The sequence below is a fragment of the Blennius ocellaris genome (genome assembly GCF_963422515.1).
Source record: "Blennius ocellaris genome assembly, chromosome: 23".
Taxonomy (NCBI): domain Eukaryota; kingdom Metazoa; phylum Chordata; class Actinopteri; order Blenniiformes; family Blenniidae; genus Blennius; species Blennius ocellaris.
In genome coordinates, this window is record NC_137672.1 from 14796124 (window position 1) to 14823676 (window position 27553).

At 42.6% G+C, this 27553-nt stretch overlaps 3 protein-coding genes across 4 annotated transcripts in view; 1 reads left to right on the top strand and 2 right to left on the bottom strand.

Moving 5' to 3' along the window:
* Positions 1-218: 218 nt before the first annotated feature.
* On the top strand, positions 219-1583 carry gpha2 (glycoprotein hormone subunit alpha 2; the record flags this gene model as incomplete). Its single annotated transcript, XM_080519430.1, has 3 exons — positions 219-336; positions 1216-1400; positions 1479-1583. The coding sequence occupies 3 exons, from the start codon at positions 219-221 to the stop codon at positions 1581-1583; spliced, it is 408 nt and encodes a 135-aa protein (XP_080375556.1).
* Positions 1584-3043: 1460 nt separating this feature from the next.
* Positions 3044-5017, bottom strand: gphb5 (glycoprotein hormone subunit beta 5). 2 transcript variants are annotated; one of them, XM_080519215.1, is made up of 3 exons: positions 4954-5017; positions 4002-4200; positions 3044-3402 (listed from the first exon to the last, which is right to left on the bottom strand). In XM_080519215.1, the coding sequence occupies exons 1-3, from the start codon at positions 4959-4961 to the stop codon at positions 3214-3216; spliced, it is 396 nt and encodes a 131-aa protein (XP_080375341.1). In that variant the 5' UTR covers positions 4962-5017; the 3' UTR covers positions 3044-3213. The 2 variants fall into 2 exon arrangements, with proteins under 2 accessions (XP_080375341.1, XP_080375342.1); XM_080519216.1 differs by having other exon boundaries at positions 4002-4153; positions 4954-5013.
* A 4680-nt stretch (positions 5018-9697) lies between these two features.
* The window catches only part of ppp2r5b (protein phosphatase 2, regulatory subunit B', beta), a gene marked incomplete at its 5' end in the record, with an annotated part of 35162 nt that continues 17306 nt past the window's right edge, over positions 9698-27553 (bottom strand). Inside the window, 12 exons of the mRNA XM_080519189.1 lie at positions 9698-10224; positions 11064-11165; positions 11364-11491; positions 11703-11822; positions 11932-11982; positions 12860-12913; positions 15632-15740; positions 19695-19754; positions 20776-20906; positions 21380-21472; positions 22356-22457; positions 24607-24803. Coding sequence (XP_080375315.1) covers positions 9996-10224; positions 11064-11165; positions 11364-11491; positions 11703-11822; positions 11932-11982; positions 12860-12913; positions 15632-15740; positions 19695-19754; positions 20776-20906; positions 21380-21472; positions 22356-22457; positions 24607-24803 — 1376 coding nt within the window. The 3' untranslated portion in view covers positions 9698-9995. The remainder of the gene's footprint in view (positions 10225-11063; positions 11166-11363; positions 11492-11702; positions 11823-11931; positions 11983-12859; positions 12914-15631; positions 15741-19694; positions 19755-20775; positions 20907-21379; positions 21473-22355; positions 22458-24606; positions 24804-27553) is intronic.

The following is a 27553-nucleotide window of genomic DNA, read 5'->3' on the forward strand; positions in this document are numbered from 1 at the left end:
TGTGTGTGTGTGTGTTTGCTCCTCAGTTTATCAATCATCTTGGGACCATTGTTATATATCAGGTCGGGCTTGAAACGGCTCCCCAGATGTTTTCTATGATTTTATTAAAAGCAGGACTTGCCTTTGGATTAAAACAAAAAACACATAAAGACATTACATCTTCGACTTTTCCACATTATTCCAACATCTTCCTTGCCCTTCTCGTCAAAGCCATCCAGATGTCGCCGTGCATGACCACCAACCTCTGCCTCCTGGCCCTGCCGGTGATGTCACTGCTGCTCTTCTCGCCCATTGGTTGGAGTTACGATGGCCTCACCCCCGGGTGTCACCTTTACCGTGAGTTTCAAGACGTTTAACACGCGGAAAGTTCTGGTTCGTTCTCTCAAGATAGAAACCAACAGCTACCCGAATAACAAACATCTCAGTCTGTTCAGGCAATGACGTCAATCCACATCATCCCTGTAGATAAAGAACCGGGAGGGAACCTCTGTTCTCCTGCTTAACATAAAGTACATATATTACCGGCTTGACGACACGATGATGCAGTCGATGTTCGTGCATGTTCACGCACTAAAATGTCTCAAATTTTAAAAGTGGATATTTGTCTACATTAATTGACAAGTTAAGTTTCTTCACAAAAGAAACTTAACTGTTAGATCCTTTTACTCTCACTTATTCACCCCCCAGGTTAGCTCAGGGGTCAGTTTAGACAGTTTGGTGCTTTTTCTCTGAAGAGTTCTTAGACGTCACAAAAATCTGTCCGTCTCCAAGAAAAACTTGTTCCAGGGTAGACATTGTTTTACTCTGGGACAAGTTCAGACGACTGAAGTTGTTCAGTCCAGAGTAGATGAAGCCAACGGGGTCTTAAAGTTAAAATTCACTAATATTATAAGGTTGATGAACCTCGGTCTAGAAAAAAAGAGACTTTGTGTGTTTCCGTGTATCTAAATGACAACAAATCTTCTGGGTGTCCCAGTTTGTCCTCTGGATTTTGTTTATGCGTCGTGGCAGCATGGAACTCATCCAACGGTTTCGCGTGATCAGTTCGGTGTCGGGGGAATTTCTTCCAAGCTCTTATCCTGTAAAGCAAACCGTCTGGAAAAAAAAAAAAAACTCTGAAGGTCGTGCTTTTCAGAATCACCTTTTTCAACTCAGTCGAGGACAAAAAAGATCTCACAACACAAGCGCTCACCTGAACTTCCTCTCCTCCTCCAGCCTTCAACGTGACGATCCGCAGCGACCGCCGCGGCACGTGTCGAGGCACCCATCTGGTGTACGCCTGCGTGGGCTACTGCGAGTCCAGCGCCTTCCCGTCCAGGTACTCGGTCCTGGTGGCCTCGAATTTCACCCGCAACATCACCTCCGCCTCACGATGCTGCACCATCAGCAAGGACGCCAAGGTGAGGGGGGCGGGGATTCCGTCGGTCGTCACGTCTCTCTTTGGGTCGCTTGTGACGAGCGTTCGTGTCGTCCCTCAGGTGAAGGTCCGGCTCGACTGCCCTCGGGGCCGCCACCACGACGACATCGAGATCCTGACGGCGAAGGCGTGCCGCTGCGACATGTGTCGCAAGTCCCGCTACTGACGCATCGGCACAGTTAATTGAATAGAAGAGGATGAGAACTGAGTTTACAGTTAAAAAGGGGAACGTTTGATGAAAGATTGAGTCGTAACTTTTCTTTTTCTGTCCACGTTGACTTGTTTTAGTATCTGGCCTCCAATCAAAAGCACAATTTCTGTCAATTAAATACCGAAAACCGAGAATCGAGCTCAACGAGCATGGTAAATTTAGCGTTTGGTACGTGTCTCGCGGCGAAGGAGCTGCTTCAAGACAAAACTTGACTGATACACTGAGTGTAATGATGTAGAACTCCTTCAGTTTCTCGTACACACAACAAATAAAACAAACCTTCTGCTTGATTCATAAAACTCAAACGCTTCACAGCAAGAAAAAAAAACTGGTTTCATGATTTTGAATGATTAATTACAAGCATGACAATATGTCACATATTTATTTTTCTCACTCGGCTTAGTTTAAACAAAAACCTTTAAAAAAAAAAAAACAACAGAGTTTCATTCTTTGCAATAACCACTAGTCACACACAAGAGACCAAAGAATGTACAAAATCTATTTATATTTATGAATTTGAACTGAAAGTCATTTTGTAAATAATATCTATTGACGGAACCTGAGAATGTTGGAGATTTAGATTCAAATGAAAACAATGCACTGTATAGTTTGTGGGAAAATTGTATGTCAATAAAATTTTATTCTGCAAGTTTAACTTCTGTGGACTGTTGATTTATGCTTGTTTTATGTTGAAAACCTTCTGTCGGATAACAGAGTGTCTTCATCCCACCTCCAATGTGTGAGTTTTCTCCAGGTACTCTTGCTTTCCTCTTTAAATAAATATGTATCAGATTAAATGTAGAGTCCGAGTTCACCCATAGTCGTGCTGTGAGACCTGTGTGGGATGAAGTGTATTAAATATTCCAAAATATATCTGATACATATATAGCAGGGGTGACAAATATAAGGTCTGTGGGCCTAAACTGGAGGCGCCAAACTGGCCAAACCAGCAAGCAAATGGTCTAGGTTTCCAATAAAATAGTTTGAGTTTGGTTTTTTTAAAGATATATTTCTTTAGAGTCGCGGACACAACCTGAGCGGAGGTATCAGCAATGCTGCAATGAAAGTGAGCAAACTAGCATTAGCCACAAAGCCATGCCGTCAGGGTGAATTTTTTAAAAACATGCATAATGCATGCATTTTTTACATTTCACTGTTTTGCACCAGAAGACTTCATTAAAATTAGCTTTATGTTGAAATTGTATACATTTTCTGTCGTAATGTTTTTCCATGATCATCATAAGTTCCCAAAGAAAAGAGCAGGAATTCCTGCCAAAGGAGGTGATTTTTGTTCTTCGCGCTTGGGTTTTCTTGGGCGCCTTTGAATAAATGTGCAAAATAAATGAACTGGACACATCTTTTTAGTATCACATGTAAAAGTATTTTATTTGTGAATAAAACACATTTTAAAGCAATTCAATGTTTTCCAGTCCTCAAATCTCTACATTTCATTCCAGGGGCCCTTTTGAGTTTGCTGCCATGTCTCGTTACCACATAAAATGAAGTCTGACGCTGAATATCTAACTTCCGTTCATTTATTTAACATTTTGGGTAAAATACATTCAACGGCATTGCTTGCTGCGCGTCAGAAGGTTTCACACTCCGTGTCCTGCGTGGAGCAGGTGGCGCAGTGGCAGTGCAGCGCCATCGGGTAGTGGTAGAGAGGGGAAACGTTGGGCTGGCAGCCCGGCAGGCGGACGGTCATGTGGCGGGTTCGGCTGTACGTGCACACGCGGTGGTGACGGTGGATGTAGGGGGGATCTGGCACAGGTCTCTGCAGGGTACACACACACACAGCACAAACACAGCAGTGAAACTTTAAGACAATTGTAAAAGCCAGTTGCAAGTTGACCCCACGTGGCACTCTATCCGCTCTAAAGGCATTCTGGACCTCTAAAGTTGGTTTTCCAGGCCCTTAGAAATGCAAGCTGAAACTGGGGGGGGGGGGAGAAAATCGGAAAAAGTTCAGTTAAAGATCGGTACCCCTCCCTGCTTGGAGGGATTTGAGCATGTCTTACGACAATGCCTCGCGAGCCAGAGAAAGGAGTGGGTCATCGGCTTTCTTATGGTTTGGATTGAGTCCTGGCTCATTAATCATTTATCCGGTATTTCACTGTTCCAGCTTCATGGAACCATTCAAAAATAGCTGCAGAACAGGGTGGGACTCCTGCGAAGGATAATGCTCTGATGCTTTATCATCTGTGTGTGCAGTGTACGTCGATTCTTCTAACATTGTGGGGACCGTTTTCGTGGATGAACCCTTCTTACGGGGCCCTTTAGCAAGTCTTGACATGTTTTGATGTTGAGATAAATAAGTTAGGGTTGGACAAGTACCAGTAATGGTTATGATGCAAGTGTCTGTCATTAGGTTACCTCCCAGGTGTGGCAGCGCCCCCAACAGGCCTCTGTGGTGATGCGCAGCCCCTTGCAGCCGGGCTTCTGGGCCACAAAGGAAAACTCTCGCACGGCGCAGCCTCGGAAATCATGGAGCGTTGATGTCAGGGCTGCGCATACCATGGCTGCCCCTGCAACCAGGACGAGTAGAGAGAGAGAAAGAGGGTGGAGGTGCATGCTGGGTAGCATGGATTCAAAGGTGGACACAGAGAGAGGGTGAGTTTGTCAGGATTAAAACTCTTGCTTGGCATGATTGAAATATAGCATAACTCTCACTCATCAAATCAGCATTAAAGAGTCACAATAACAGATAAATTAATAGAAAGTACTGTTTTTGCACTGTAGTTACCTCACTACATTACAACACCAGCCTTAACAGAATTTTGTGCACAGGCAATAAAATGTTAATATGAAACAACAGAAGATGTGATTGTAACCAGAATAACATAGAGCTTGACTCACAACTCCCTCTAGTGGGTCGTTCAGACACAACAGGATGCATTGATAGTCTCAGAGCACCAAATAAGACTATAGTGCCTTGAAGAGCAGTTTTGTTTTTTTGTGTGTCTGTGTGTTAAAAGCAAATCTCATACTGAAGTGAACTGGTTTCACTTGCAGCAAAAAGTGTTTTCCAAGAGAATAGTGTTTGACTATTCTGCATAGATAAAACTAAATTAGTGGGATCAGTTTTGACTTCATTGATAAAGTTTCAGTGAATAGATGTACTAGACTTTCCTCCACACTCCACAGTACTGCTCACTGTTCTCTGTAAAGGTTGTAATTGTCCTGTAAAATGCACTCTATTCACTCTTTGTCTGGGCAGCATTTCTTTTTCTTCTTTTTTTTTTTTTTATTATTCTGGCACACATGCTCCTTCACATGCTCCTCAAATGACATGAAGAAAAAAAGAAAAAGGAAAAAAACAACTCACCTTTTCATGTGAAGATCTTGTGAAGATATGAGCTGCTGGATTCTGGTGTCTCCCTGCCGGGACGATCCAGTGAATGGGAGCAATCCGTTCTTGTTGTTGTTTTTAGAAGGCCATTAATGGGCGGACGGACACTATGACATCATAGCAATTACAATGAAATGCCATTAGAGACCCCAAGCCAGAAATAATGGAGACTCCCTGGAAAATACTGATGCTTGTCTGTTTTCTTAACCTCAGCTTATATCTCTCTCTGTTTAACCGTGTGTGTGTGTGTGTGTGTGTGTGTGTGTGTGTGTGTGTGTGTGTGTGTGTGTGTGTGTGTGTGTGTGTGTGTGTGTGTGTGTGTGTGTGTGTGTGTGTGTACGCGTGTGTGTGTGTGTGTGTGTGCAGTCTTCAGCCAACTTCAGTCTCCTGTGATGTAAAGAGAGGCAATCTGATCCTGGATTAATATTACAGACGCAAACATACACCACACTTACAACCTTTTAAACCACAAGACAGCGCATGTGTTTTAAAAACCACATTAAAGTCCAAGTTAAAAAAAAAAAAAAGATTACGTGTGACCTAATTGCAATTATCCCATCTGCTATCACGTAGAGAGTTTTAGTGCTTGAGGCTCTGTAACATTGGCAACGCATATTTTGAGCCAAACTAAATAACTCACTTCTACTTCCTAACTACAGTGTGTAGTCCGATTACTTGTTTTGATGCTGTACAGAAGGCAAACCTGTGTTGGAGCTCATTAAAGATTAGTGAAGCTCATAAATGCAGATATAATGCGCTAAAACGTGAAAACAATTTGCTTATGATGGAAAAAAATCACAACAAACTTAAAAAAAAAAATATATAATACCTTATTTAAACAAACAATTCACCTACGTACGTATACGAGGTTGTTGTTTTCACTTTGCATCTTAGTTTTTGTTTCCAACGATCTCTTTAGCTTTCATGAGCTGTTTGTTGAGCTGGAAACTTGTCGGGAAAGTCCAATTTCCCACTCGGGAGTCAAACAAATTGCCAAAAACTCCTGACAATGGTTTCATTACCCATGTAAGCAATATGAAATAATGCTTGTGAAGTGCTGCTTCATTTATTGAAACACTGCTGGGTTTGGGAGCTATCGCTCTCGGCTATATGCCAGGAACGTCTATATTGAGGCTTTTATAATAAGGTTTTTTATTCCAGGAGCACAAACCTTGTGGAGTTGAGTAAGTTCTACATCATTCACATTTTTCCCCAATTGAAAGTGGGACTTTTCCCACTTCCCAGTTCGTTGTGACCGCTCCATTACGCTCTCCAGAGAGCTTCACTATATTTACTCTGCAGTTGGAGTTCTAATATAAATGTAAACAGTTAAAAACACAATATTCAGAGAACAGACCAGGGACACCAAAAAAAAAACGACGTGGACACACCGAATGTTTTCTCCAAGTGAAGTTTCATTTTTAGCACATAGGTTGTTTTTTTTTTTCCTCCATTCTACACCCCCCTGTAATGTTACGTACAGTAGTAAGCCTCTCTACATTCAAACCCCCCCCACCCCACCGCTGTGTTGGTCCCCAAAATATACATCTTCTTTGTCTTCTGCATCGACTTTATCATCTTCTCTAACATGTTTTTTTTTTTGTTTTGTTTTGTTTTCTTCAACACAACAAACACAGACCATTGGGCAGACAGTGCAAATCTAGAAATTCAGTGAAATTGCTACGTAATGCAGTTGTAGGTTTTCGGTAACATTATTTTTCGCACTTTGATGCTCTGACTTATTGCCATTCTATCGTATCTATGTCTTTTCTTTCCCTCCATTCTACCTTCTCTTGTTTTTTTTTGTTGTTTTCTTTTTTTTTTCACTTTTGCAGCTGTTTTCACGTGATTCCCTCACACCGCGCCTCCGAATCAAAGGGGATGTGACGGTCAGTGAAAACAGTAACGTGACGGCTGTCTGTGAGGTGATAACCAGAGCTCTCTACAAACACTCTCTCCTCTCTCGCTTTCCGTCCTGGAGCAGTTGTACAATACCAAGAATTTGGGAACGTTGTCACTCGCCAATGGAGCTGATATTTCTGGAAACAGTGGGAGCCGGGGTTCAGGTTTCTCCCCCTCGGGTCAGCTGACCAACTGACAATAACAATCAACAGGGTTTAGTGGGGGGAACTAGCCAAAACAAAAAAACTAAATAAGGTGAACAGTTTTATGACAGTGAGGTCAAGTTTAGGCTCTTTTTCAGTTGTGTTTTTGAGAGCTACGTGCTTGAATCAACAAAGTTAAATAAGTTCAGATAAAACAAATCAGCACTTAAAATAAATACGTTGTTTTTTTTGTATTGTGGGCGATACAGCACCAAATTGGGCCACACACTCTTGCGAAGTGTGGAAACTTTTTATCTTTCGAAACCATGTGAACCAAAAACCTTTGATTGAGAAGCCAAATCCAGGCGACTGTGTTTGAAATACTTACATTACTCTGATCAGTCGTTCATCTCTTAACCTTTTTTAAACCATTAAACGCTACCGGAGGAGCGACGGATTCACATTTTGAGTTTGAGCTGAATGTCACGTTCAAGTGCAGCTGATTCGCTCATTTAAATCGTCGATATCTGGATCATTCAAGTCCCGAAAGAAACTCGTTGTTGATTCAGGCACGTTCTCAGGCGTGCGGCATGAATAACTGCAGGTCTGAAGGGTCGTTGAACGTTTGGTTACAAAGCAGCTGACAAGGTAGCTCTGCGTCTCAAGCATCAAAAAAACAATCAAGTTTGTTTCACGATACATTCGGATTCAGACCAAGTCCCTCAAGGAAGGAGAGAAGGAGAGAGAGAGAGAACGAGATCAGCGTTTTCTCTCGTTCCCCGTCGCTCCGTCTACACACATCTTCTACTCACTGTATACACACCAACACATTCATTCGCGCTCTCACTCTGTCACACACACACACACACTCGTACGCACGCATACACAACCTGACCATCGTCTTCAAATAAGGTTACATTTCCTGATCAAATAGAAAATAAATAGCATCAGTATCAGTTTTCCACAAAATGAACAAGATCATACAAAAACCAAGAAAATAAACAACATAATTACAAAGCGAAAAAAAAAAATTATTTCTCATCAAATTAATTTACACAAAAGGTACCTTTAAGACAATGTGAATATCAAGGACGCAACAGGAGTAAAAACAAGAGTGGGAGGTAAACGCTTGTGTGTGACGCCCACCTCCTGTTTCACCCCCTAAAAACACACAGATTATCCTGAAAGAATGAAAATATTGCTAAAATAATTTATTTTTTTTTTGTTGTTTTTTTTCTTTTCTTTTTTTACCCCCCTCCTCTCTATCCTCATCACTCTATTGTAATGATCAGACAAGAATAAACAGATTTCTGTTGGTTCACACTGAAGGAAAAAAAAAAAAAAAAGAGTTATCGTCGTCATGGTTACCATCTAGCAGCGTCGGGTCTGCTGAGCCTACAGACGCTTCAGGGTGCAGGAGTCCAGCGGGATGGTGGTGGGTTTCTTTTGGTTCGGGACACTTGTGGGGAGCTTATTCAATTCAAGCTCATTGGCTCGCCTGGATTAATCACTCTTTACATGTTTCAGGGCTTAAAAACACAACGGATACCAATTTATGCGATAATAAAACGTACCCCGTGGAGCTTTGACCGTCAATGTCATTATAAAGGCAACGAATGTTGCGAAGCATAAATTGATTTGTCAGAGACTAAAGGAATTTTGGCTTAAAAGTGGAAGCTAAACAAAACAAACTAAACAGGTTACTTTTGAAAATATTTACCACCTTTGAATGCTTTTTTGGGGTTTTTTTTTCCAAACTTCCCAAAATAGAAGAAAGACAGTCACCACCAATCCAGTGCATTCCTCACCGCTAAAATGTCTGTTAAAGGGGAATTCTGCTGAATTTCAGCACTCACATTATGGCCTCGTACATTTAATGTGTGACGTGAATTCAGAATTTGAGTGGAGCTTCCCCTTCATGGTTTCTGCTACACTAGTGTTTCTCCCATAATACACTACAGAAATATCCAGAGACATATGTATATATATAAAAACATTATCATCATCATCAGTAGTACTTAGAGTAGAGTAGTAGTAGAGTAACAAGTAAGAAGAAGGAACATTATTGTACTTTATATCAGTATCATCATCTTCATCAGTGGTTATTCAACCTTAAGGGACATGAGGTTCGTCCTTTGGTGGAACCCGGCAGACTGGGAGAGGTGTGTATGTGTGTGTGTGTGTGTGTGTGTGTGTGTGTGTGTGTGTGTGTGTGTGTGTGTGTGTGTGTGTGTGTGTGTGTGTGCGAATCAGGTGTATGAGCTTTTTTTGGCCTGCATACACTGTAGCTCTTTCTTATGATTTCTGATATTCACAGTAAATGTGTAACTGCAGCTGTGTGTGTGTGTGTGTGTGTGAAGGGGGGGGTGTTTGCTGTGCGGGAATAGTTTTGGGAAACTTTGTGTGAAATTGCTTCCTCTGTTTATTAGTGTTTATTGTGCTATCCACACATGAAATAAGCATCTCGGACCAAAAGATAAATATGAGGCCACAGTACAGACTCAATGACTCGACTGGTTAAATGTATCAGACGCAAGTTTTTCTTTTTGTTGCACCGAGAAAGATATTTCATCTGTTGATTTGAGGCTGATTTGACGCAGGCCGGCTACAGTTAGGCCCTGACCTGCAGTTTCATAAACCAGCCTCTGATTGAAACGGACAGTCTGCACTTTTGAATGATATTCATCTTCTGATCTGCAACATAATGAGTGTACAGCGAGAAAAGTGAACCAGTTTCACACAACCCTGCCAGAAAGAAGGTACAATCTTAACCTTGGATCACAGAGTCGGTGCCTTTCAATACGAAAAGCCACCTGCTCGATGATGCAAGACGAATAAATCCGCAAATTTGTTTTTTGGGTACCCCCCTTTTTCTGTCTCCCAACACTTCCGCCATCAGCCTCATGTCTTCTCCCTTTTGCCCCAGACAACCAATCTCTCCCCCCTCTTCAACGTGTCATCCAATCCCTGTGCCTAGGTGGCGCTCTCGCCGGCCCCGGAGGAGCCCCCGCTGGGTTTGGGCTCGGGTTGGTCGGCGTGAGCCGTCTGCGGGGACGACGGAGACGAGGCGTCGCCTCGCTCGCCTCGCTCCTGGAGGTTGCGCTGGTTCCTCGCCGCCTCGGTGAGCATCTGCATCCGGCGGTCCTGGTGCTCCTCCAGGCCTCGCCACAGCTCCACGCGCTCCCGTTCACGCTTCATCTCCCTGAGGCGGCGGGGTTCAAGGTAGGAGAGACATAATATTGCGTTGATGTGCGAGTTCAAGCCTGGCTTTTCGAAGGTTATAAAAGCATCGGCACCATAAGCAGTCGTATTAGTCACAGTCGTGAAGGCTTCTCTTTGGGTTTTCTATTCATGCCTTTCAAGCTCTAAGGGCCGAGATGACGAGAAGCAGAGGTTTCATTGGAACCCACAAGCGCAGAAACAGTAACCCCAAGAAGGGTCTAAGGCTCGTCCCCATGCCAAGAAGCTCGTTCAATGCCCAGCAAGAGCCTACAAAAACATCAGCTCATCCAGAACGGCACTGCTCTGGATGAGCTGATGTTTTTGTCAATTAGTATGCAAACAATCTTTCTTTGCAGTTGTTTGAGTCAGTGAGTGTAGAAATGACCAAACCTCTTCCGTAGGGAAACTCGAAGCAAACCCAAAGCCCACTAACGTCGTCCGCACATGCAGAGCGCAGGAGATGAGAACAGACGGCAAAGTACCGACAGAGTGGACGAACCGTTGTTCAGCTGCAAAACATAAACCTTCCCAAAAACGGATAAAATATCTATGATTTCACTCTTGGGGGCACATAAAAATCTGGTGAAAATACTGAGCTACTCCTTTAGATTTTTATTTCCCTATAATACCGCCTATCTTGATCCTGAAGCGAAGTGATAAATAGCTGGAATCGCATTCAAAAAGATGACCTCAGCGATACATACTTACAATATGAAATACAAGGTGATGGACAACGGGACAAAATCTGACCTAAGATGTGACTTAAGGCGACTTGTATTTCGCCCTCCCGCTCTCACCGTCGTGTTTTGTCACACTCACTTCTGTTTCTCCACTTTGTAGGAGGCAGTGAGGTCATCGAACAGCTTGCTGTTCATCTCCATGAAGGTCTTCAGCACGTTGTAGATCAGAGACACGATGGTCCTGCGGAGACACGGTCAGATTAGGATGAAACCTGCGACGCATAACTCCACCCAAGTCCTGAAAAATGTGCATTTTAGTTGCCGAAAGCGCAAAAAAATAAAGTAACAATTCCTTTCTATTGCTATGATTTGTGTAGCGTAAATGAAAAATGTAAAAAAAAAAAAATGGGTGTAACTTCCATTGACATGGGTCACTTACTGGTTCCAGTGCTCCTTGGAGACTCTGTAGAGGGTGGCAAACACCAGTGGCAGGATGACTTGACAGTTCTCCTCTATCAGACTGAGGATGTACTCATTGTTCCAGAAGTAAAGAGCCCGCTCCGCTACCTGTGAAAGCGCACCAGCGAAGAAGACACGGACTTTCATTCATTTTTTCATTTTCCACCTTTTTTTCATCAAAGCGACTGGCCTACGCCGTCTTCTTCTACACCGTCTAATAAACCCGTCGGCGGTCGGATTACTGCAACCGAGGGTCAGCGCCGTCCTACGCGCTGCCAACGGCGCTGAGATCCGAGCGCGACAGCGTCGTCTTCGTCACCTGGAAGTGAGGGCTGGAGATGCAGGCCGCTATCTGCTTGAACAGCGGCTCCTGAACCCGGATGAATTGGGATGGCTCGATCACGTCGAGGATCTCCTCGATCTCCCCCAGGAACATCACCTAAACACACAAACGCAGCTTATATGACTATAATACAGAAAGCAGCTATCGAAAAGTGTGATTCCTCCCTGATATTGTTCACCGAGGAGCAGGAAACAAGTCATCTCACCTCTTTCTGCGTGCAGGTTTTCGGCCAGTACTTGAGCAGCCCTCTGATGATCTGCAAATGAGCGCACACATTAATAAAAGTAAACACTGGAGTTATTTTCTCAGCAGGGATGCTGGCTGTCTTCCATCCCTTCCAGCTCCATTAAGAAGAGGCGCTACTGCACCTTTTGCATAGAGAAAAATCCCATTAAGTTTCCGCCGAGGGTTTTACTGAATGAAGACGCAGGTGAATGCAAAAAAAAAATCAATTCAAAAACGCTATTTCAGTCATTTAACACCCGTGTGGATTTCCCACAGATGGATGAATCCACACACCAGCCAATGTATTTTTCAGCATCCAGTCTGGTTTTCTCCGTTTTGCATGCTGGTTTGAGTGCAGTCGTTACGCAATCTAATTTGTGCCCTTTAAAAAGCTGGATGAGCGACAGTCTGAAGAGTCCTTGAACACATCTCGAGTTCTCGCACAATGCTTCGTAGAACTGGGTTGCTTACAATGGTGCAGATTTTTAACATTTTGTTTTCATTTCATCAGATTTGATTAAACTAATTGATTGATTCAAGCACAACTTGTCGAAATCCACCAGACTCTGGCATATCTATTTGTAAATTTGACACAGGACATATGTATCAGTATGTCAGTGTCAACAAGACTAGAAAGTCATGATTGTAATATAGTACATTTAGGACAATTCTATTGAAATATTTTCATTTGGAAATATTTCATTGAGTACTTTATAAACCCAAGCGTGACAAAAATACCTTTATATATCTGTTATATTTGAATGTCTGTGAACCATTATGATGATGGTGTTGTCCTTATAATCATAACAAAAAACTACACCACAGATATCAATATGTAATCTAATTTTAATGTTTTGTTTTTGTTTGTTTTAAGTTTTGACAGTGAGGTAGATAAAAAGCAGTCTTACATATTCAGTGACTGTAGCATCTTTCTCCATGAACTGCACCACACAGTAGGCCAGCTGCAAAGACAGAACAGGAGGTTACTCACACACACACACACACACACACACACACACACACACACACACACACACACACACACACACACACACACACACACACACACACACACACACACATGCACACGCACGCACACTAATACACACACACACCGAAGCTGTCAAGAACACAAAAAGGATCTTAGCACTTATCCCTCAGAATTACACCCGCTCAGGATCGGAAAAAAGTGTGTATATATCTGTGGACATACTGTAAGTGTGTGTATGTCTCTTCTTATATCAGCTATGATCATTTCCCATCATACCGAGTGTCAGCACGTGTGTGTGTGTGTGTGTGTGTGTGTGTGTGTGTGTGTGTGTGTGTGTGTGTGTGTGTGTGTGTGTGTGTGTGTGTGTGTGTGCGTGCGCGCGTGCACACTGTGTGTGTTTTGCGGTTGCCCCATCCACCCTTGGCCGGTTGCCGTGGCGAGTGGGCACCGTGGCGACGGAGACTGTGTGTGCGTTGTGTTTACTTCGGAAGGAGTGATGTCACACACACAACGGAGTCCCTCCAGGGCATGTGAGATAGAGTTTAGACCTCTTGTCTCTCTGTCTTTCCTCCCCGCGTTCCTATTTATACCTTTGAACTGTTCACATCGTTGCTGCACTGCCTCAACTCCGCAAGTCGCATCGGGAGTCGTCACGTTTAACGAGTCGAGCCGAGTTCGTGCACCGTCGGGCTCGTCCCGTTTCTGTCTGACCCGGAGCGCCATTCTCTGTCGGCCCTTCACATTTTCAAATTTTTCCGTCTGAACTGTTTCCTGTCACCTTTAGCTTGAGAAGTGTGAAGGAAGGGACAGAAGTTTTAAGTAAAAAGGGACAGTGAAAGACGTTGAACTGGAAAAAAAAAAAAAAAAAAAAAGGAGGGGGATTAAAGAGAAGGTGCCGAGCGCCCAAACTATTTAAAGTATTAGCGACGCATTAGAGAAATCAATTTGGGTAAATATGATGTGGGATTCTGTTGTCAGGTCGAGCTTAGCGGGAACAGGAGGCCATTGTTGGGGGAAGGATTATGGATACTCTCGTCCTTTTTAAACTTTTAAGGCAAGGATTTTACCAGATTGATATGTCACAGTGACAGGTCAAATTAAGGTCTGTTTTTGGAGGCACCCGGGTCTTTCTGAGTAAAAGCCACAAACCTAAATTAAGTAGTATTTTTGCTGCGAGCGGAGGGTCTTAACCTCTCAGGAGAAACAACGATATAGAAGGTTTTAGGCTTGAGGTGTTTGGCAGAAAGCTACCGTGAGTGTTTTTCCAGTGTCGGGTGCAAGTTTTAATCTGCTGTGAAATTAAATTAATTGGATTTGTTTAAAAAAAAAAAAAAAAAAAAAAAAAAAAAAAAAAGGCAGTCTTGTAGGCTTTTGTTTATCTACCTGGGGGGAAACCAAGGGGATCCAGGTAGGAAAAAAGCAGCAATTACTGGGTTAGACAACCCATCTCATATAAAATACAGAAAAGCTTATTTTTGCGTGTTTTGAATGTGACCATCCGTCCTAATTACTCGCGTCTTAGTGAAGGTGAATTTCACTTCAAAGTGTGATTCTGACTTAAACGCAAACTGCACACTTAAATACAGCTTGTATTGCAAACCAAAGACCAAATGACTAATCTCATACATTACTTTTAAATGTCACTTGTAGTTATGGAGTCTTGGGGATGCGCACTTATTTGCTGGAATCAGTTCAGGATCGACAGAACCTTCCGTTTATTATAACTGTGTTGTTAATTATATGACAATATTGATTAATAGTACTTTACTGTCAAATGTGGCGGCGTCACGGTGACGGATGAGTTTATACTGCGGTAAAGTGACAGAAATGAAATCCTTTTAAATGCAGGAGGACTCAGATGAATTTCACAGTGCTGAGAAATCTCTGAGATGAAATCATATTTTGATGCATCTAAAACTGGGTCAGTGCCGCACCGCCGCACCTACAGAGAGCCGTCCACAAGCAGCGCCTCTCCTGTGACCCTGTCAAAAAGACTGTGTATTCGAGTGTGTAAATAATGTATGTGTGTGAAACGCAGGGAGGGAGATGGGGGAGGAATGTAGGGCACGGTGATGCTGAGACCCAGAATACACACACACACACACACACACACACACACACACACACACACACACACACGCACACACACGCACACACACATACACCTTCGACCAGTTTGTGGCAAACAAACTGTACCTTCTGCATAGGCAAATAATGGGTGCAGTGTGTAGGCGTGCATACACACAATCTACCATCTGTGACATCCAAAATTATTTTCACACACACACAGTATATAGACATGATTTGTGACTCAACTGGGCCTCCTAGTGGTAGATTGGAACCATAGCAATAAAAAAAAAATTAATCAGATGTGGATAAAACATGAGTCTATGAGTCTCATGCCTGCAAATACTGAGGCGAAATGTTTGGAGAGAACATAAAAAATAAACACGCTCATCAGCAGGTTCAACAAACGACCCTAATGAGCATAAGATGCATTAATATACTTTAAAAGCAGGTCCAGTATTTTCCTCCACCATCCTCTGCGTGTGTCCACATAAATGTAACATTAAATAAAATGAAACATGCCATCGCTCCATGATCATATTTGACGTGTCACATGAAAACAACAAAGACCTTTCAGCGCCTCAGGATATCCACAGGAAGTGAATATGGGATCATCACTGACCTGTGCGTGGAAGATGGAAAGGGACTTTGCTGTGTGTAGCGGGATGAGGACCCGAACCAGGAACTGCTTGTGTTCGGCCTTCAGAGGCAAGGCGAAGCCATTTATTATGCTGGCGGAAGAGATGAGAAGGCAGTTAGAGCGAGAGAGAGAGAGAGAGAGAGAGAGAGAGAGAGAGAGAAAAAAAAAGAGCTTTTTCTCTGCGATCTTTAAATGTTTTATAGTGTTTGCTTTCTTCGACATGTTTTTCACTTGTGTGAAATCTCAGACAAAGACCCGGTTAGTTGGCAGTTTGAGTCTATTCATGATGAACTTGCTCAATCAATGTTTAAAAAAAAAAAAAAAAAAAGTAAAATTTCTTGAAATCTTTAGTTTCTTCAATACTAAAGTTCAAATTTTGACCAATTTATCAAACAGAAAGCGCTGCTGCAACAGTCGCTCATCGGAATCATGCAATAACTTTCCACAGTCCTCAGTTGTAAAAATGAACTGCCCACGCCAACAACAACAACAACAAAGGGGAATAACCTTGAATGCAACAAGATTAAAGAAAATGAGACTTAAAACTATCGATCAGGAGTTTGTTTACATCAACAATCAAATGAGTGAACTGACAGGAAAGATGTAAAATAATCATTTAAAAAAGGTAAAACATGCATTTTATTCGCTTTAAAGCAGAATGAACTGTAAACTTGAAAAAAAAAAAACAACAACAATGTGAAAATACAAGCAAATTGAATTTTTCATTATTAAAAAAAAGCGCTTATGCAATTATCCAAAATGCAAAAAAACAGATACAGGAGAAATCCAAACACTTTGCGATGGGTCATTTGAAGTTTAATTAAGATTTCCTACCCGATGCCGTACTATTTTTCGATTCAATATCAATTGTCAGGTCCATTTATTCATAAACGAAAGTTGCAGTTATTAGTAACGCTAACCTGCCTCCATTAGGTGAGTTTGTAAGAACCTGTGCTCAACATGAACAGCATTTCGATGTTTTTATCGCACATAAAGGTTTTTCTTTGTACGGCTCTACAGTGTTGGCATGTGTGTAAGAAGTTATTATTATTATATTAAAATCAAGAGAGGACAAGGCAGCTTAACTTTTCAAGAAAACTATTTGCTCTCTGTGGATTGTGGATTCGAGAGGAGGAACTCAGCAGTTCGACCAGAGTTCAGCAATGCAGCATTGAGATGCAGTTGCCAATGCTGCTAAAATTGTTAACATCATGAGGGTGTCTGCCAGAGGAACCGCGTCTCTGAAGACGGCCTGTGCTTATTAGATTGAGATGAAAAACATTTTCTCCCAACAGTGGTTTTTGTTTCGTTTTGTTTTATTAAAAAAAAAAATATATACCACATTGTAGAAGACAATCTTTCACTTCAATGGACAGGAAGATATTCTATCATAGCAGGGGAGGGTGCAGTTCCCCTGAGGGGCGCCAGAGACGCTCCTGCGCGCGACAATACACCTTCCTCCTCATCCTCATCAGCTCCTCTCTCCTTTCATCAACATGCCCGTTGAAGTTTCCTCCAATCACAACTCTCGCTTCATTACGTACCACTTACGCACTACCCTCCTCTGTTATCTCTATTTTCTAAGATAAAATCAACTTAAAAGGTTCAAATATCATGAAAATAATCCACCAAAACTGAAAACTTACTATTTAAAACATGCAAATCACACTTTATTTTTGTCCACAGCTACATTCTTACTCAATGACGTTGAGCTTCACCTCCTGCTTCATGCTCATCATCCTATAGGAACATTTACACTGAAGTACCACTTCCAATCTCTGAAACTCTTCATCCTCCAGGACGATTCTGACCCGTTTGTTTTTTCTTTACAACAGTAGAACAGCTTTTACCCGACCTTATGCCCTCGGCCTCACTCTCTTACTTTCCTTCTCCCTTCATGGCAGCCAACTCTCCCCCACCGTTCAAATCTCAAACTCCCACATCAGCTTTCCTGCTCTTCGTCACACGTTTTCGTCAGGAAACGTAGATGTGACTCTTATTTAACAGCATCTTGAGCTGATTGTCAGCGATTTATTTGTTTGTTTGCCTCAACATCAGTCCACCTGTCCGCCCGCCCTCTTTTCTAACAGCATCTTTGTTATTTTTGTTTTGTTTTTTTCAATAATGCCCCCCCCCCGCGGCTCCTCTAATTTGTCTTGCTGCCTCCTTTTCTCAGTCCCTCTCTGTCTGTCGATCTTTTTCTGTGCCGTGCATCCTCTCTCGGCGTGTGGGAGGAGCTATAAATACCTCTGTTACCACCAACATGAATACAAACCTCTCTCTCCTCTCCCGCTCACCCTCCTTCCTCCACTTGTGACTCACCGTTCACCCCCCCCCCCCTCCCATCTCCCATCTCCCCCTCCCCCTTCCACCTCCATTCCTGCCTCCGGTTTCACCTTGGATTCATCCTCTTCCTCATCGCGTGCTTCTCGTCTCGTCCCTCAAAAGTCACAGGTCCATTTCAAAATCGCGTTCGGATCAATGAAGGTGTTTTTATTCCGAACCCCCTTCAGATAAATGGCTTCGCAGAGGGAACTCTGCATCACATCCGCCAAAAATGACCCTGAATGCAAATTAATATTCATGGCCTTTAATGTTCATTTGTTTGCTTTGCGAGTTCTCATTTTGTCTTCCTCGTTTGTTTTATGTTTCCGTCCTTCAGTTTCTCCATCTCTCTGCACTATTAGCACATCTAATAACTTTCCAAATTCTCAAGTAGAGAGACAGAGAAAGCTTGGAATCTTTGATAGAATTAACCAAATCGCCTGCAGGGGCAAGAAAACGTTTTGAAATGTGTTGATTTGCGTGAGGTCCAAATCAACAATTTTCTAAATGATTCCGGGTTATATGAGACACTGTGCATCTTGGAGAAAAAAAAAACAACTTTTAGATATTTTATTGTGTTTTTTTTTTTAAGAAGTCAAAATTGGCCTTGTTTGAGAACTCCTGCCTTTCAATTTGAATTGATTTAAAATCAATATGTTAATGGATAGTGGCTGAATTAAATGCAATGTGTGTGTTTGGTATTTGATTGGTACATTGTCTGTGTCTGTACTTACAGTTTGGAGGCAGATCAATTTACATTTTAATTGCAGCTCAAACAGAAAACTGTAAAATTTCAAAGGATTAGTAAACTTTTTCTTCCCACCATTGACAGGATGCTAACTGACTCTATATTGGGATTACATTTCAAATTGACTGTGTTGCAAATCAAACATAAAATCTTTAAACTAACAGGAATGAATTAACCGCAGCAGGCTCCTGGTTTGGTAAAACTTTAGCAAACCAACTTACGTAACTCCAGTTTTGAAGTCTGAGGATTGATATTGATCTTTATATCTGACAATGACAGCTGGGGTGTTCCCTCACATTGCCACATATTTCTTTTACATCATGACGCATACAGACCCAGTGAGGAAATGAAACTTGATAATATCACGTTTGTAATCATCCTCCATGCTCTCTCTCTCTTTCTATCTCTCTCTCTCTTGCATATTTCTCTTAATCACAATCATCTTTTCATTTTTATTCCAATCGATTTGTGTTGCAGATGCAGTAAAATACTGTTTAAACGGTGAATTTGCTTCACTGTCTGCTCTTCTTCATGTATTTCCTAACAGACAAAGCAAAGGACATATTTTGTTATTATTATCCAAACCCCGTCATCGCTTGTCTTGTCTCTGCATACCTATCAAACAGCTCTCTTTATTCGCCCCCCTGCCTTCCTTATTACCGTTTCCCTCACAGCCAGGCTGTGATTGTGTTTACCTGATAAGAGGAAGGCATGATCAATGAAAATCCGTATTGTTTTCTGTGTTCCGCAGTCTCAGCGGTGGCCATTCTTTGCAGAAATTGTTTCGTAGCGGCTTAATTTACTGCGGAAGTAGCTTTTCTCATAAATAGGAACAGCTGGCCAAATGTGTGTGTGTGTGTGTGTGTGTGTGTGTGTGTGTGTGTGTGTGTGTGTGTGTGTGTGTGTGTGTGTGTGTGTGTGTGTGTGTGTGTGTGTGTGTGTGTGTGTGTGTGTGTGTGTGTGCGCTCGAACCTGCCAAGGATTTCCAGCAACTCCGCGACTCCGTTGAAGTGCTCAGTTTCATATATGAACCTGAAGCCAGAGAAATCAAGGGGAAAATGTTAAAACAGCTTCTCAGTAAAAAAAAAAAATAAAAAATTAAGTTGAATAATGTTTGAAATGCAGCACTATAACATGTTTGTATTTTTTCATATTTTAGCTGTCGTAGACACCGAACCAAATCGGTTATTATAGCAACAGCTTGTTTTAGCTCCCCTGCCTCTCCCCATTGAATTACACTGCAAACAAAACCAGAGGCACTGAGTCAGCGACACTTGTTGATGGAAAGGACGAAAAAAACAAACATTTGAAAGGATTCTGCCACTTTTGGTACAGGAACCAAGACTGTCTGGAAGCGGTGTGTACATAATAATATGTGACAGCAGTGCAAATTTAAATAAAGATTTGAGATGGAGTAAAACTGTGCTGTGAATTCCAGTTCCGTTTTAAGAGCAGCATATAGCGACGTTTGATCTCAGCAGGGCCGGAATAGCAAATCAACAACGTAATAACTTATTAATGATAACAAATCTAAAATGTTCTTTTCATTTTAGATTGGATTGAACTTTATTATGATTGTGTATATTGCAGATATAAAGTGACGGAGTGTACAAGGCCGTTCTGAAACACTGACCAATCAGGGTGCATGTTTGTACTCCCGCACCGCGGCGAACTGAAGGCGAAATACACCGTTAACATTCCTGATAACTGTTTATTTTTCTCCACTTTATCTCTTTAATATAAAGCGGATACTAATTGTTTTGTCCGAGACACAAAATAAACTTTTGTCTGACTCTCTTTTGAACCTGCTCTAAATCCAAATTCTCCGTAAAGATAGCAAATAATACAGTAGCACACTGAAGAGAGCAGCTGTTAGTAAACCTCTGGAAGCAGCAAGGTTATAATAAAATGCATTAGGTATAATTGCGCAGAAATGTAAAAATGCATGAATCCTGTCTTTGTTTGTAGGCCAATGTTTGATTTATTGACATTGACAGGCCATAAATAGCTCGTCTAGATCCTGTGCTTGGGGTCGGCAGAGCGCAGCCTCTACCTGAGGAAGATGTTGTTGATCTGTTTGCGGATGTAGGCTCGGAGGCCCAGTAGTTTTCCATAGACACGGTGCAGGATGGTCTTTAGGTACTCCCTCTCCCTGGGGTCCTCACTGTCGAACAGCTCCAGGAGCTACACACACACACACACACACACAGACACACGCACACACAGAAGATAATTACCTCGTGGATGTATTTATGTATTCATTCCCTGACCTTTTCCCTGTTACAGCCAATTCTTCATGCTGGACTCCTTTTAGTGTTTATCATTTAATAACAGGTCTTTTTGGATTTTTTTTTTTTTTCTAGGTTTTGAGGCACCAGAGTATACCTGTATCACACACACACACACACACACACACACAGACGCACACACACACGTTACATCAATTTTACATTAAGTTTTAACACCGCTTTAAGTAAAAACACACCCAAAGGGATTGCCATACAGAATGTTCAGGTTTGTTTTCTATACATGTTTCACAGTCACATAGTCCCACTTTTCAAAAAGCTTTCACTGTTTTATCACGTTTCATTTGTCAGGGGATTGAGATGCACCTCAGAACTTTCGATTTGTCAGGCTGCACAAAACGTGGGGATTACCTGCAAGACAAACTTCTGGTCGACGTAGCGTTTGGCCATGGAAGGCTGGAAGTCCGGGCTCTCCAGGAATCGCAGGAAGAACTCGTACACCAGCTAATGAAAAGAAGAGATCAGATGGCATTTACTGTGTTGATATTTGTCTCATTAACTGCAGAGAAAGAGGTGAAACAGACACAAACATTTTTTTTAAAATGGACCAATTAAGCAGTTTAACCCCTTTCCACTATGACTGCTAATCTCTGTTATAAACGCTTTTATCTTCATACAAATGTTGTAATGATCTTACACATACTGTAACGTGTCTGATGCAGATTCACCGCTTACTGTATTGTTATATTTACAGAAAATCCTTTTTTTCTTTCTGCAACATAAAAAAACCGAGGAAGAAAGTGAAAAAGAAGCCTTGTGAAGCAGCTTGGACGTCACTCTCCACTCATATTTTGACTCATCTCCTCCTGAAGAGGCAGAAATGACTGTACACCACACCCGAATGTCATCTGTGTAAATCTTGGAGTGATTATTCTGTTTGAGCTTCAGTTTTTTTTTATTTAGTCGGATATCAGTGAGGAAATTCTACCTCGAATCAAAGCGTGATCTTTCTCCCCCATTAGAGGCTGCTGCTTTGTGTCATCTTTTTCCAATCGTCTTTGTCTGCTGCATCCTCATTTGTCACACCGGTCACCTGGACGTCCTCCTTCTCTGCATCATTAAACCCGCTCACCGGCGTGGCGGCTCCACTCTCGTTTTCTACCATTTGTCTTACGTGGATTCTCTCTCTCTGACTTTCCCATCAGACTGTCCAACATGAGCCCGTCGGCCTTGATCTTCTCCATTCGGCCTCAATCCCAGTGAAAAACCTCCACATCCTCAGCGCCGATTCCTCAAACCCCCAACTAAAGCCCATCTCTCTCTATATATATATATATATATATATATATACACAACACTGTTCATTCACAAATACCACATTGTGTACCTGCAGATGTGGCCAGGAAGCCTCCAGTGTCGGCTCATCTTCCTCTGGGTCGAACTCGGGATTTTCACTGGGTGGAAGAGTCCGGAAGATATTTACCGAGATCTGGAAAAAAAATGAAGACGAGCGTGAGAAGTGGACGTGTGAGTGGACAGGTAGAAAAGGCAGATAGTTAAAAACAAACCGCATTTGTAATAGTAATCGTCCCATTGTTTTAAGGAGAAAAATGACTATAACTACATCTTTTATGAATCTCTATATTTAGTGTATAGAGCTGCATCGTTTAGATGAGACACTGATTGAGCTCAGAATAGATACAAGTTGACTAAATCTATGTCACTTGTCTCTCCAAGCGGTATTTCACAACACTTAACCAAATGGAAGCAGCTGTGTTAGGTGGGTGGCAGCATTGCGCTTCGGTTGAGAGAGAAATCTTCTGCATGAAGGGGGAAAAAAACAAAAAAAAAACCTCTTTCTTCTGTCACTGTTTTTAGTTTCTGAGCCGCTGTTGGTCATGCTCACTGCTGCTCACACACTGCGTTATAAGAGCAACTGATTAGTCATGCAATGACGGCTTGCTACGTCATGATTTATTCAGCAACTGCGTTTCCACTGGCAGCGCTATTTGCTCGTTTTAGGGGACCTAGATTTTTATAAAAAGAATCCATTATTCATTGAGTCTCACTTTTTATTAAAGTGGTGTGAGGTTAACACCTACTAAATCATCTCTTTTCTCCTTCACTTCATCTCCATTTCTCTTTCGTCCACCGCCTCCCTCACCTTTTAGCCTTTCTGTATATGATCTTTGCGTTTAACATCATGTGTGAATGTTCATCTGCTAGACATCCACTTACCAGCACTATCATTAGTTCATCCAACCGCACAGAGCAAATACAACTGTATGAGGAGACTTTCAGGGATCAGTTGTTATTTTTTCATCCCACACCGACGATGTCTGTGAGATTTATTTCCACCACATGCATTTAGCAGGAATAATGGTGCATCGCTACCTTAAGGCAGCAGGTCTTTGGTATTTTATTCAGAAATCAAGTGGGCTCACGTCAATGGCTGAGTCACAATGTGTGTAAACTTTGCTTTTTACACGCACCGGTTTTTTGCAAAAAAAGGCTCTTCAAAGTAGAAGCCGTGCTTGTAGGAGTGTTTTGTCGGGCCTCTTTCACACATCTGCAGCGTCATTTTCCCAGACTGACCAATCCGATCTGACGTTATGATTACATCACGCACTTTGTTCACATAGGCACGGCTCATCAGTCACACGCCATCAATGTGTCGCTTTCCCTCTGTGCATTTACAGATTTATTCTATACTTTTTGGTGAGTACATGAGGCTTTTTTAGGAAATTAGGAGACGTCTCTCTGAATAAATAAACAATTGATAGTTGATAAAGTGTTGTTTGTGCTTAAAACAACTTGATTCCCTTTCGTCAATGCGTCGGACTCATTTATACTATCCACCAAATAAAATGCACCTCCATCATGAATATTAGACACTGTGCTGTGGATGACAAAAGCATATATCAAAATGAGGCTTGAGTTTTGAGTTTAGCGTGTGTACTGTGGAACATAATGTGAGCACATTTGTCCTGCGGACCGTTTCTCTGACACTCATTGGCCACTTCCATTATCGAACTTGAGCTTTTTTTAAAAGTTAAGAACCGCACATTAAACTGCTGTGCACTTTCCCTCAACCCCACCCTCCGTCCTATCAGCGTTTTCACGTCCTCTGGGAGCGTTGGCTGTACAACGTGAGCTCGGTCCTCTGGCTTTCCTCTTCCTCCCCTCCATCCCTTCATCTCCTCCTCTTCGATGTGTCCTCTGGGAACTGAGGCGTCCACACTTTCCGCCACACTATCTTCCCTTTTCAATCCCTCTCTTTCGCACCATCTGCGCAGCCTTTGTAGCTCCACCACACAACAGTACGTATCCCTCGTTCACCACAGAGCTCCTCTGCTGGGTCTCACGCCGGGGCTCGGCTGGACTTCCAGGAGGCGCGTTAGATAAGCATCGATTCACATGTGGAACTCGAGCTTTTGGTGATCAATATTAGCTATCGCTCCATCGTTGGAGCTATTGATCCCATTGCGCATCCTCAGTGGACAAAGTTTGAAACCATCTTGATCTGTTTTCTCCAGGATTTTACTTTCCGTGTTGAAAGAGGAAGCGGTGTTTGTTTGTGCACCTCAGCGGGGTTTTTTTTTTCACCTCTCACTCCAGTGGCCGTCCTCTCCACTCACCATCTTTATAGCCTCTGGGTAGAGAGGCTCGATGAGAACTCCTCTGCTTGTGGCCACGCTCTCCACCAGCTCGTTGAGCGCGGCGCGTTTGATCTCCTTCCCCTTCAGGTCGGCGACGCAGTCCAGGAAATCAAACAGCACGCAGCACTGCTGCAGCTTCTTACAGAACAGGTCGTGCAACTCTGCCACCGGGGCGTCTGGACGATTCACCGGCAGGGAGAAAGAAAGAGAGAGAGAGGGAAAGAACACAAAGGTCAAAGGGCAAGTAAAGGTACTGACGCGCAGGGAGATCCCTTTATGAATGGGGCCGTGTGTGTTTGAGCGGAAATTGTTTGGCAAGGAGTGAGCATGCTGGGATATACGTACTGTACACAACTTCTCTCCAAGGAGAAGAGGGTAAAAGAGACTTTCACGCAACAAACACACCCACACATGCGGAGGTTATATCATCCATACACGCACTCGTCCAGTCACACATCCTCCTCCCCGGGTGCAGGGCTGTATCTCAGTGCTATTACCTGTCAGGGTCGTTCCTCGGGCCTGTTTGTCACAATGAAACGTGGCCGAGCGACCTGCTGCTGGTCACATTCAAACCTCCAAAAAGTCGAAAAGACTCGCTGATATACACCCACACATGAACACATGGGACTGTTTAACTGATTCAGAGCCTGTAAAACATATCAGCTCATCGTGAAGTGAGATGGAACAGGGAAAAAAGAGAAGAAAACAAATCACACAACAAAATGTAGAAGAATAAGATTTGACAGCAATCAAATGGGAATGCTTCTTTCTTTTTTCTCAGTAACCAGATGATTGATGACTCAGTAGGAGTGATATGTACACATTTCAGATTGCGATAAAAGTGAGATGTATGGGAGGTTTGGGTTGCACAATAAGAGAACCGACCTGCACTGATGCAGCTAAATGATGTGAAATGACACAAAGGACTACAACAGAGGGATTTATGAGGAAGTATTAGCAGGGGATTTTCAGATTTACTGCTTTTTACATGCATAAAAACCACATGGAAATTGGATCTCTGGAAGCTGATCTACAAACTGGAAGCACTGAGAACTTGCATGTTTACCAGAACATGCAAAATACTGGGAAAGCTATATGCTAATAGATCATTTACAGTGCGCAATGCAATTCACCAACACAGTCGAATCAAAGGTAATTTCACTCTTGTGAGCAGTGACACACACAAAACCCTTGGTGGTGGCATTCACACTGGTATTGTTAACTGATCACCTACAAAATACGAGCAAAACAAAACAAAAAAAAAGACAATCAGCTTACATGTCTTTGCAGTGAAGCACACATAATTTGAGATTGCAGTAAAGTAAATCCTAGAGGATAAATGAGATTTCTGTCATCAGCATGAGGGGAGTAAACAAACTGCAAATTCAAATAGTGGGTAATGCACCTCACACATTTCTGGAAGCGTATTTTCAATCTTATTTTAATATTTGCATTTGACAAAGTATCACTAATGGCAAAGTTCAACTGTGACACAAGATTCAAAGTGACGACAGCTCAGTGTGAGAGGGTGTCTGTGAACGTCTGCAGCAAATTTCATGCTAATCCATCCAGGAGCTGTCATGAAGCCGCGCTGCAAATGCATCCGATAAACTGTGTATGTGTGTGTGTGTGTGTTTTTTTTTGTAGCTGTCACTGTCGCCTGAGTGAATGAATAAAAGAGCGGCTGACCCAAAACTGTGATGACTCAACTCAGGGCACCGAGCCACGCAGGATAAATACTCAGAGTACAGGCCTCCCTGCCTGGACACCGCCGCGAAAATGGACTCCAATTCCCCTCTTTGTTCACGTTTTATGTTGAGGTGGGAAACAACAAGTACAACAAAGAGAAAACAGAGTCGCTACCTCCCAAAAAAAAAAACAACTCATAGTAAGCAGAGGTCTGCTTATTCTCCGCACTTTAAAATGGTTCTGTAACGTAGTTTTTCGTCATATTAGGAGGTGATCTGACACAACAAAAGAATATATATATTTGGAATCCTTTCAGTAATTAAATACTTAAAAAAAAGAGAGAAATCTGTTATATACATAACGGGACACAGTGGAGTGTCTTGGCTGGTGCTTTTGTTTGGTCTTACTTAAACATTTTGTGATCTTACACACATATGAGAAAGCGTTTTTGATATGAACTGTGTCTTCATTGTTCGCGGTGTGTCTACTGTCCTGGTTGCTCTCCAGACTTCCAGTCCAGAACAAATTCTCCCCTCCTTCACAGGAAGACAATGGCGGCTCAGCGGTGCATGGAAAGCAGTCTAGACTAACTGTGCACTCGGAAAGAAGACGATCCAAGTCTCTCACACACACACACACGCATACATAATCACACAAAAACAGCAGGGGCAGATTAGTTTCAACCCTGCTTAACCCCTATGTGGGAAACGCAGGAGGGGCAAAGGCGGGCCGACGAGAGCTTTTCCAGCTCCCAGACCCCCTCACCTCTCGTGGGCAGACCATCACCATCTGGACCCTTTGGCACCGAGCGACCAGAAGCAATGAGAGAGGATATCCTCTAGTAGGAGTACAAGATGTTGAACAACCGGCTCAACACAGGCAATTTATTGCACCAGTGATGATCTGCTGTATTTTTCATGGTCGGAACGGCTGTCAGAGTGACTTCTAATCTAGGTTTTGTTCTAGATTGAGCAATTTGGGGTTTAAATCAAGTCTTACTGTTCATTTCTTGCTTGTAGCTCATCGCTGGAATGACCTTCACGATGCAGGAACCCTCGTTGGGATTTCCTGCAACCTTCAAACTTCTTCTTTCATTTCTGTCTGTGCTTGTCCACGTTCACACGCAGTGCTGACATATATGAGCCTTTCTGCCGAGCAGCACTGAGTGGTCAATTTGTTCTTGAACTGCAGCCACTTCTCTGTGACTGGACAAACGTGTGACAGCCGAGTTCCCGCT

What these genes read in the sequence shown, in the direction of transcription:
- gphb5 (XM_080519215.1), bottom strand. An exon ending in GGCGCTGCCACACCTGGGAG is followed by an intron (nt 3,403 to 4,001) that starts GTAACCTAATGA and finishes TGTACCCTGCAG; the next exon opens with AGACCTGTGCCAGATCCCCC.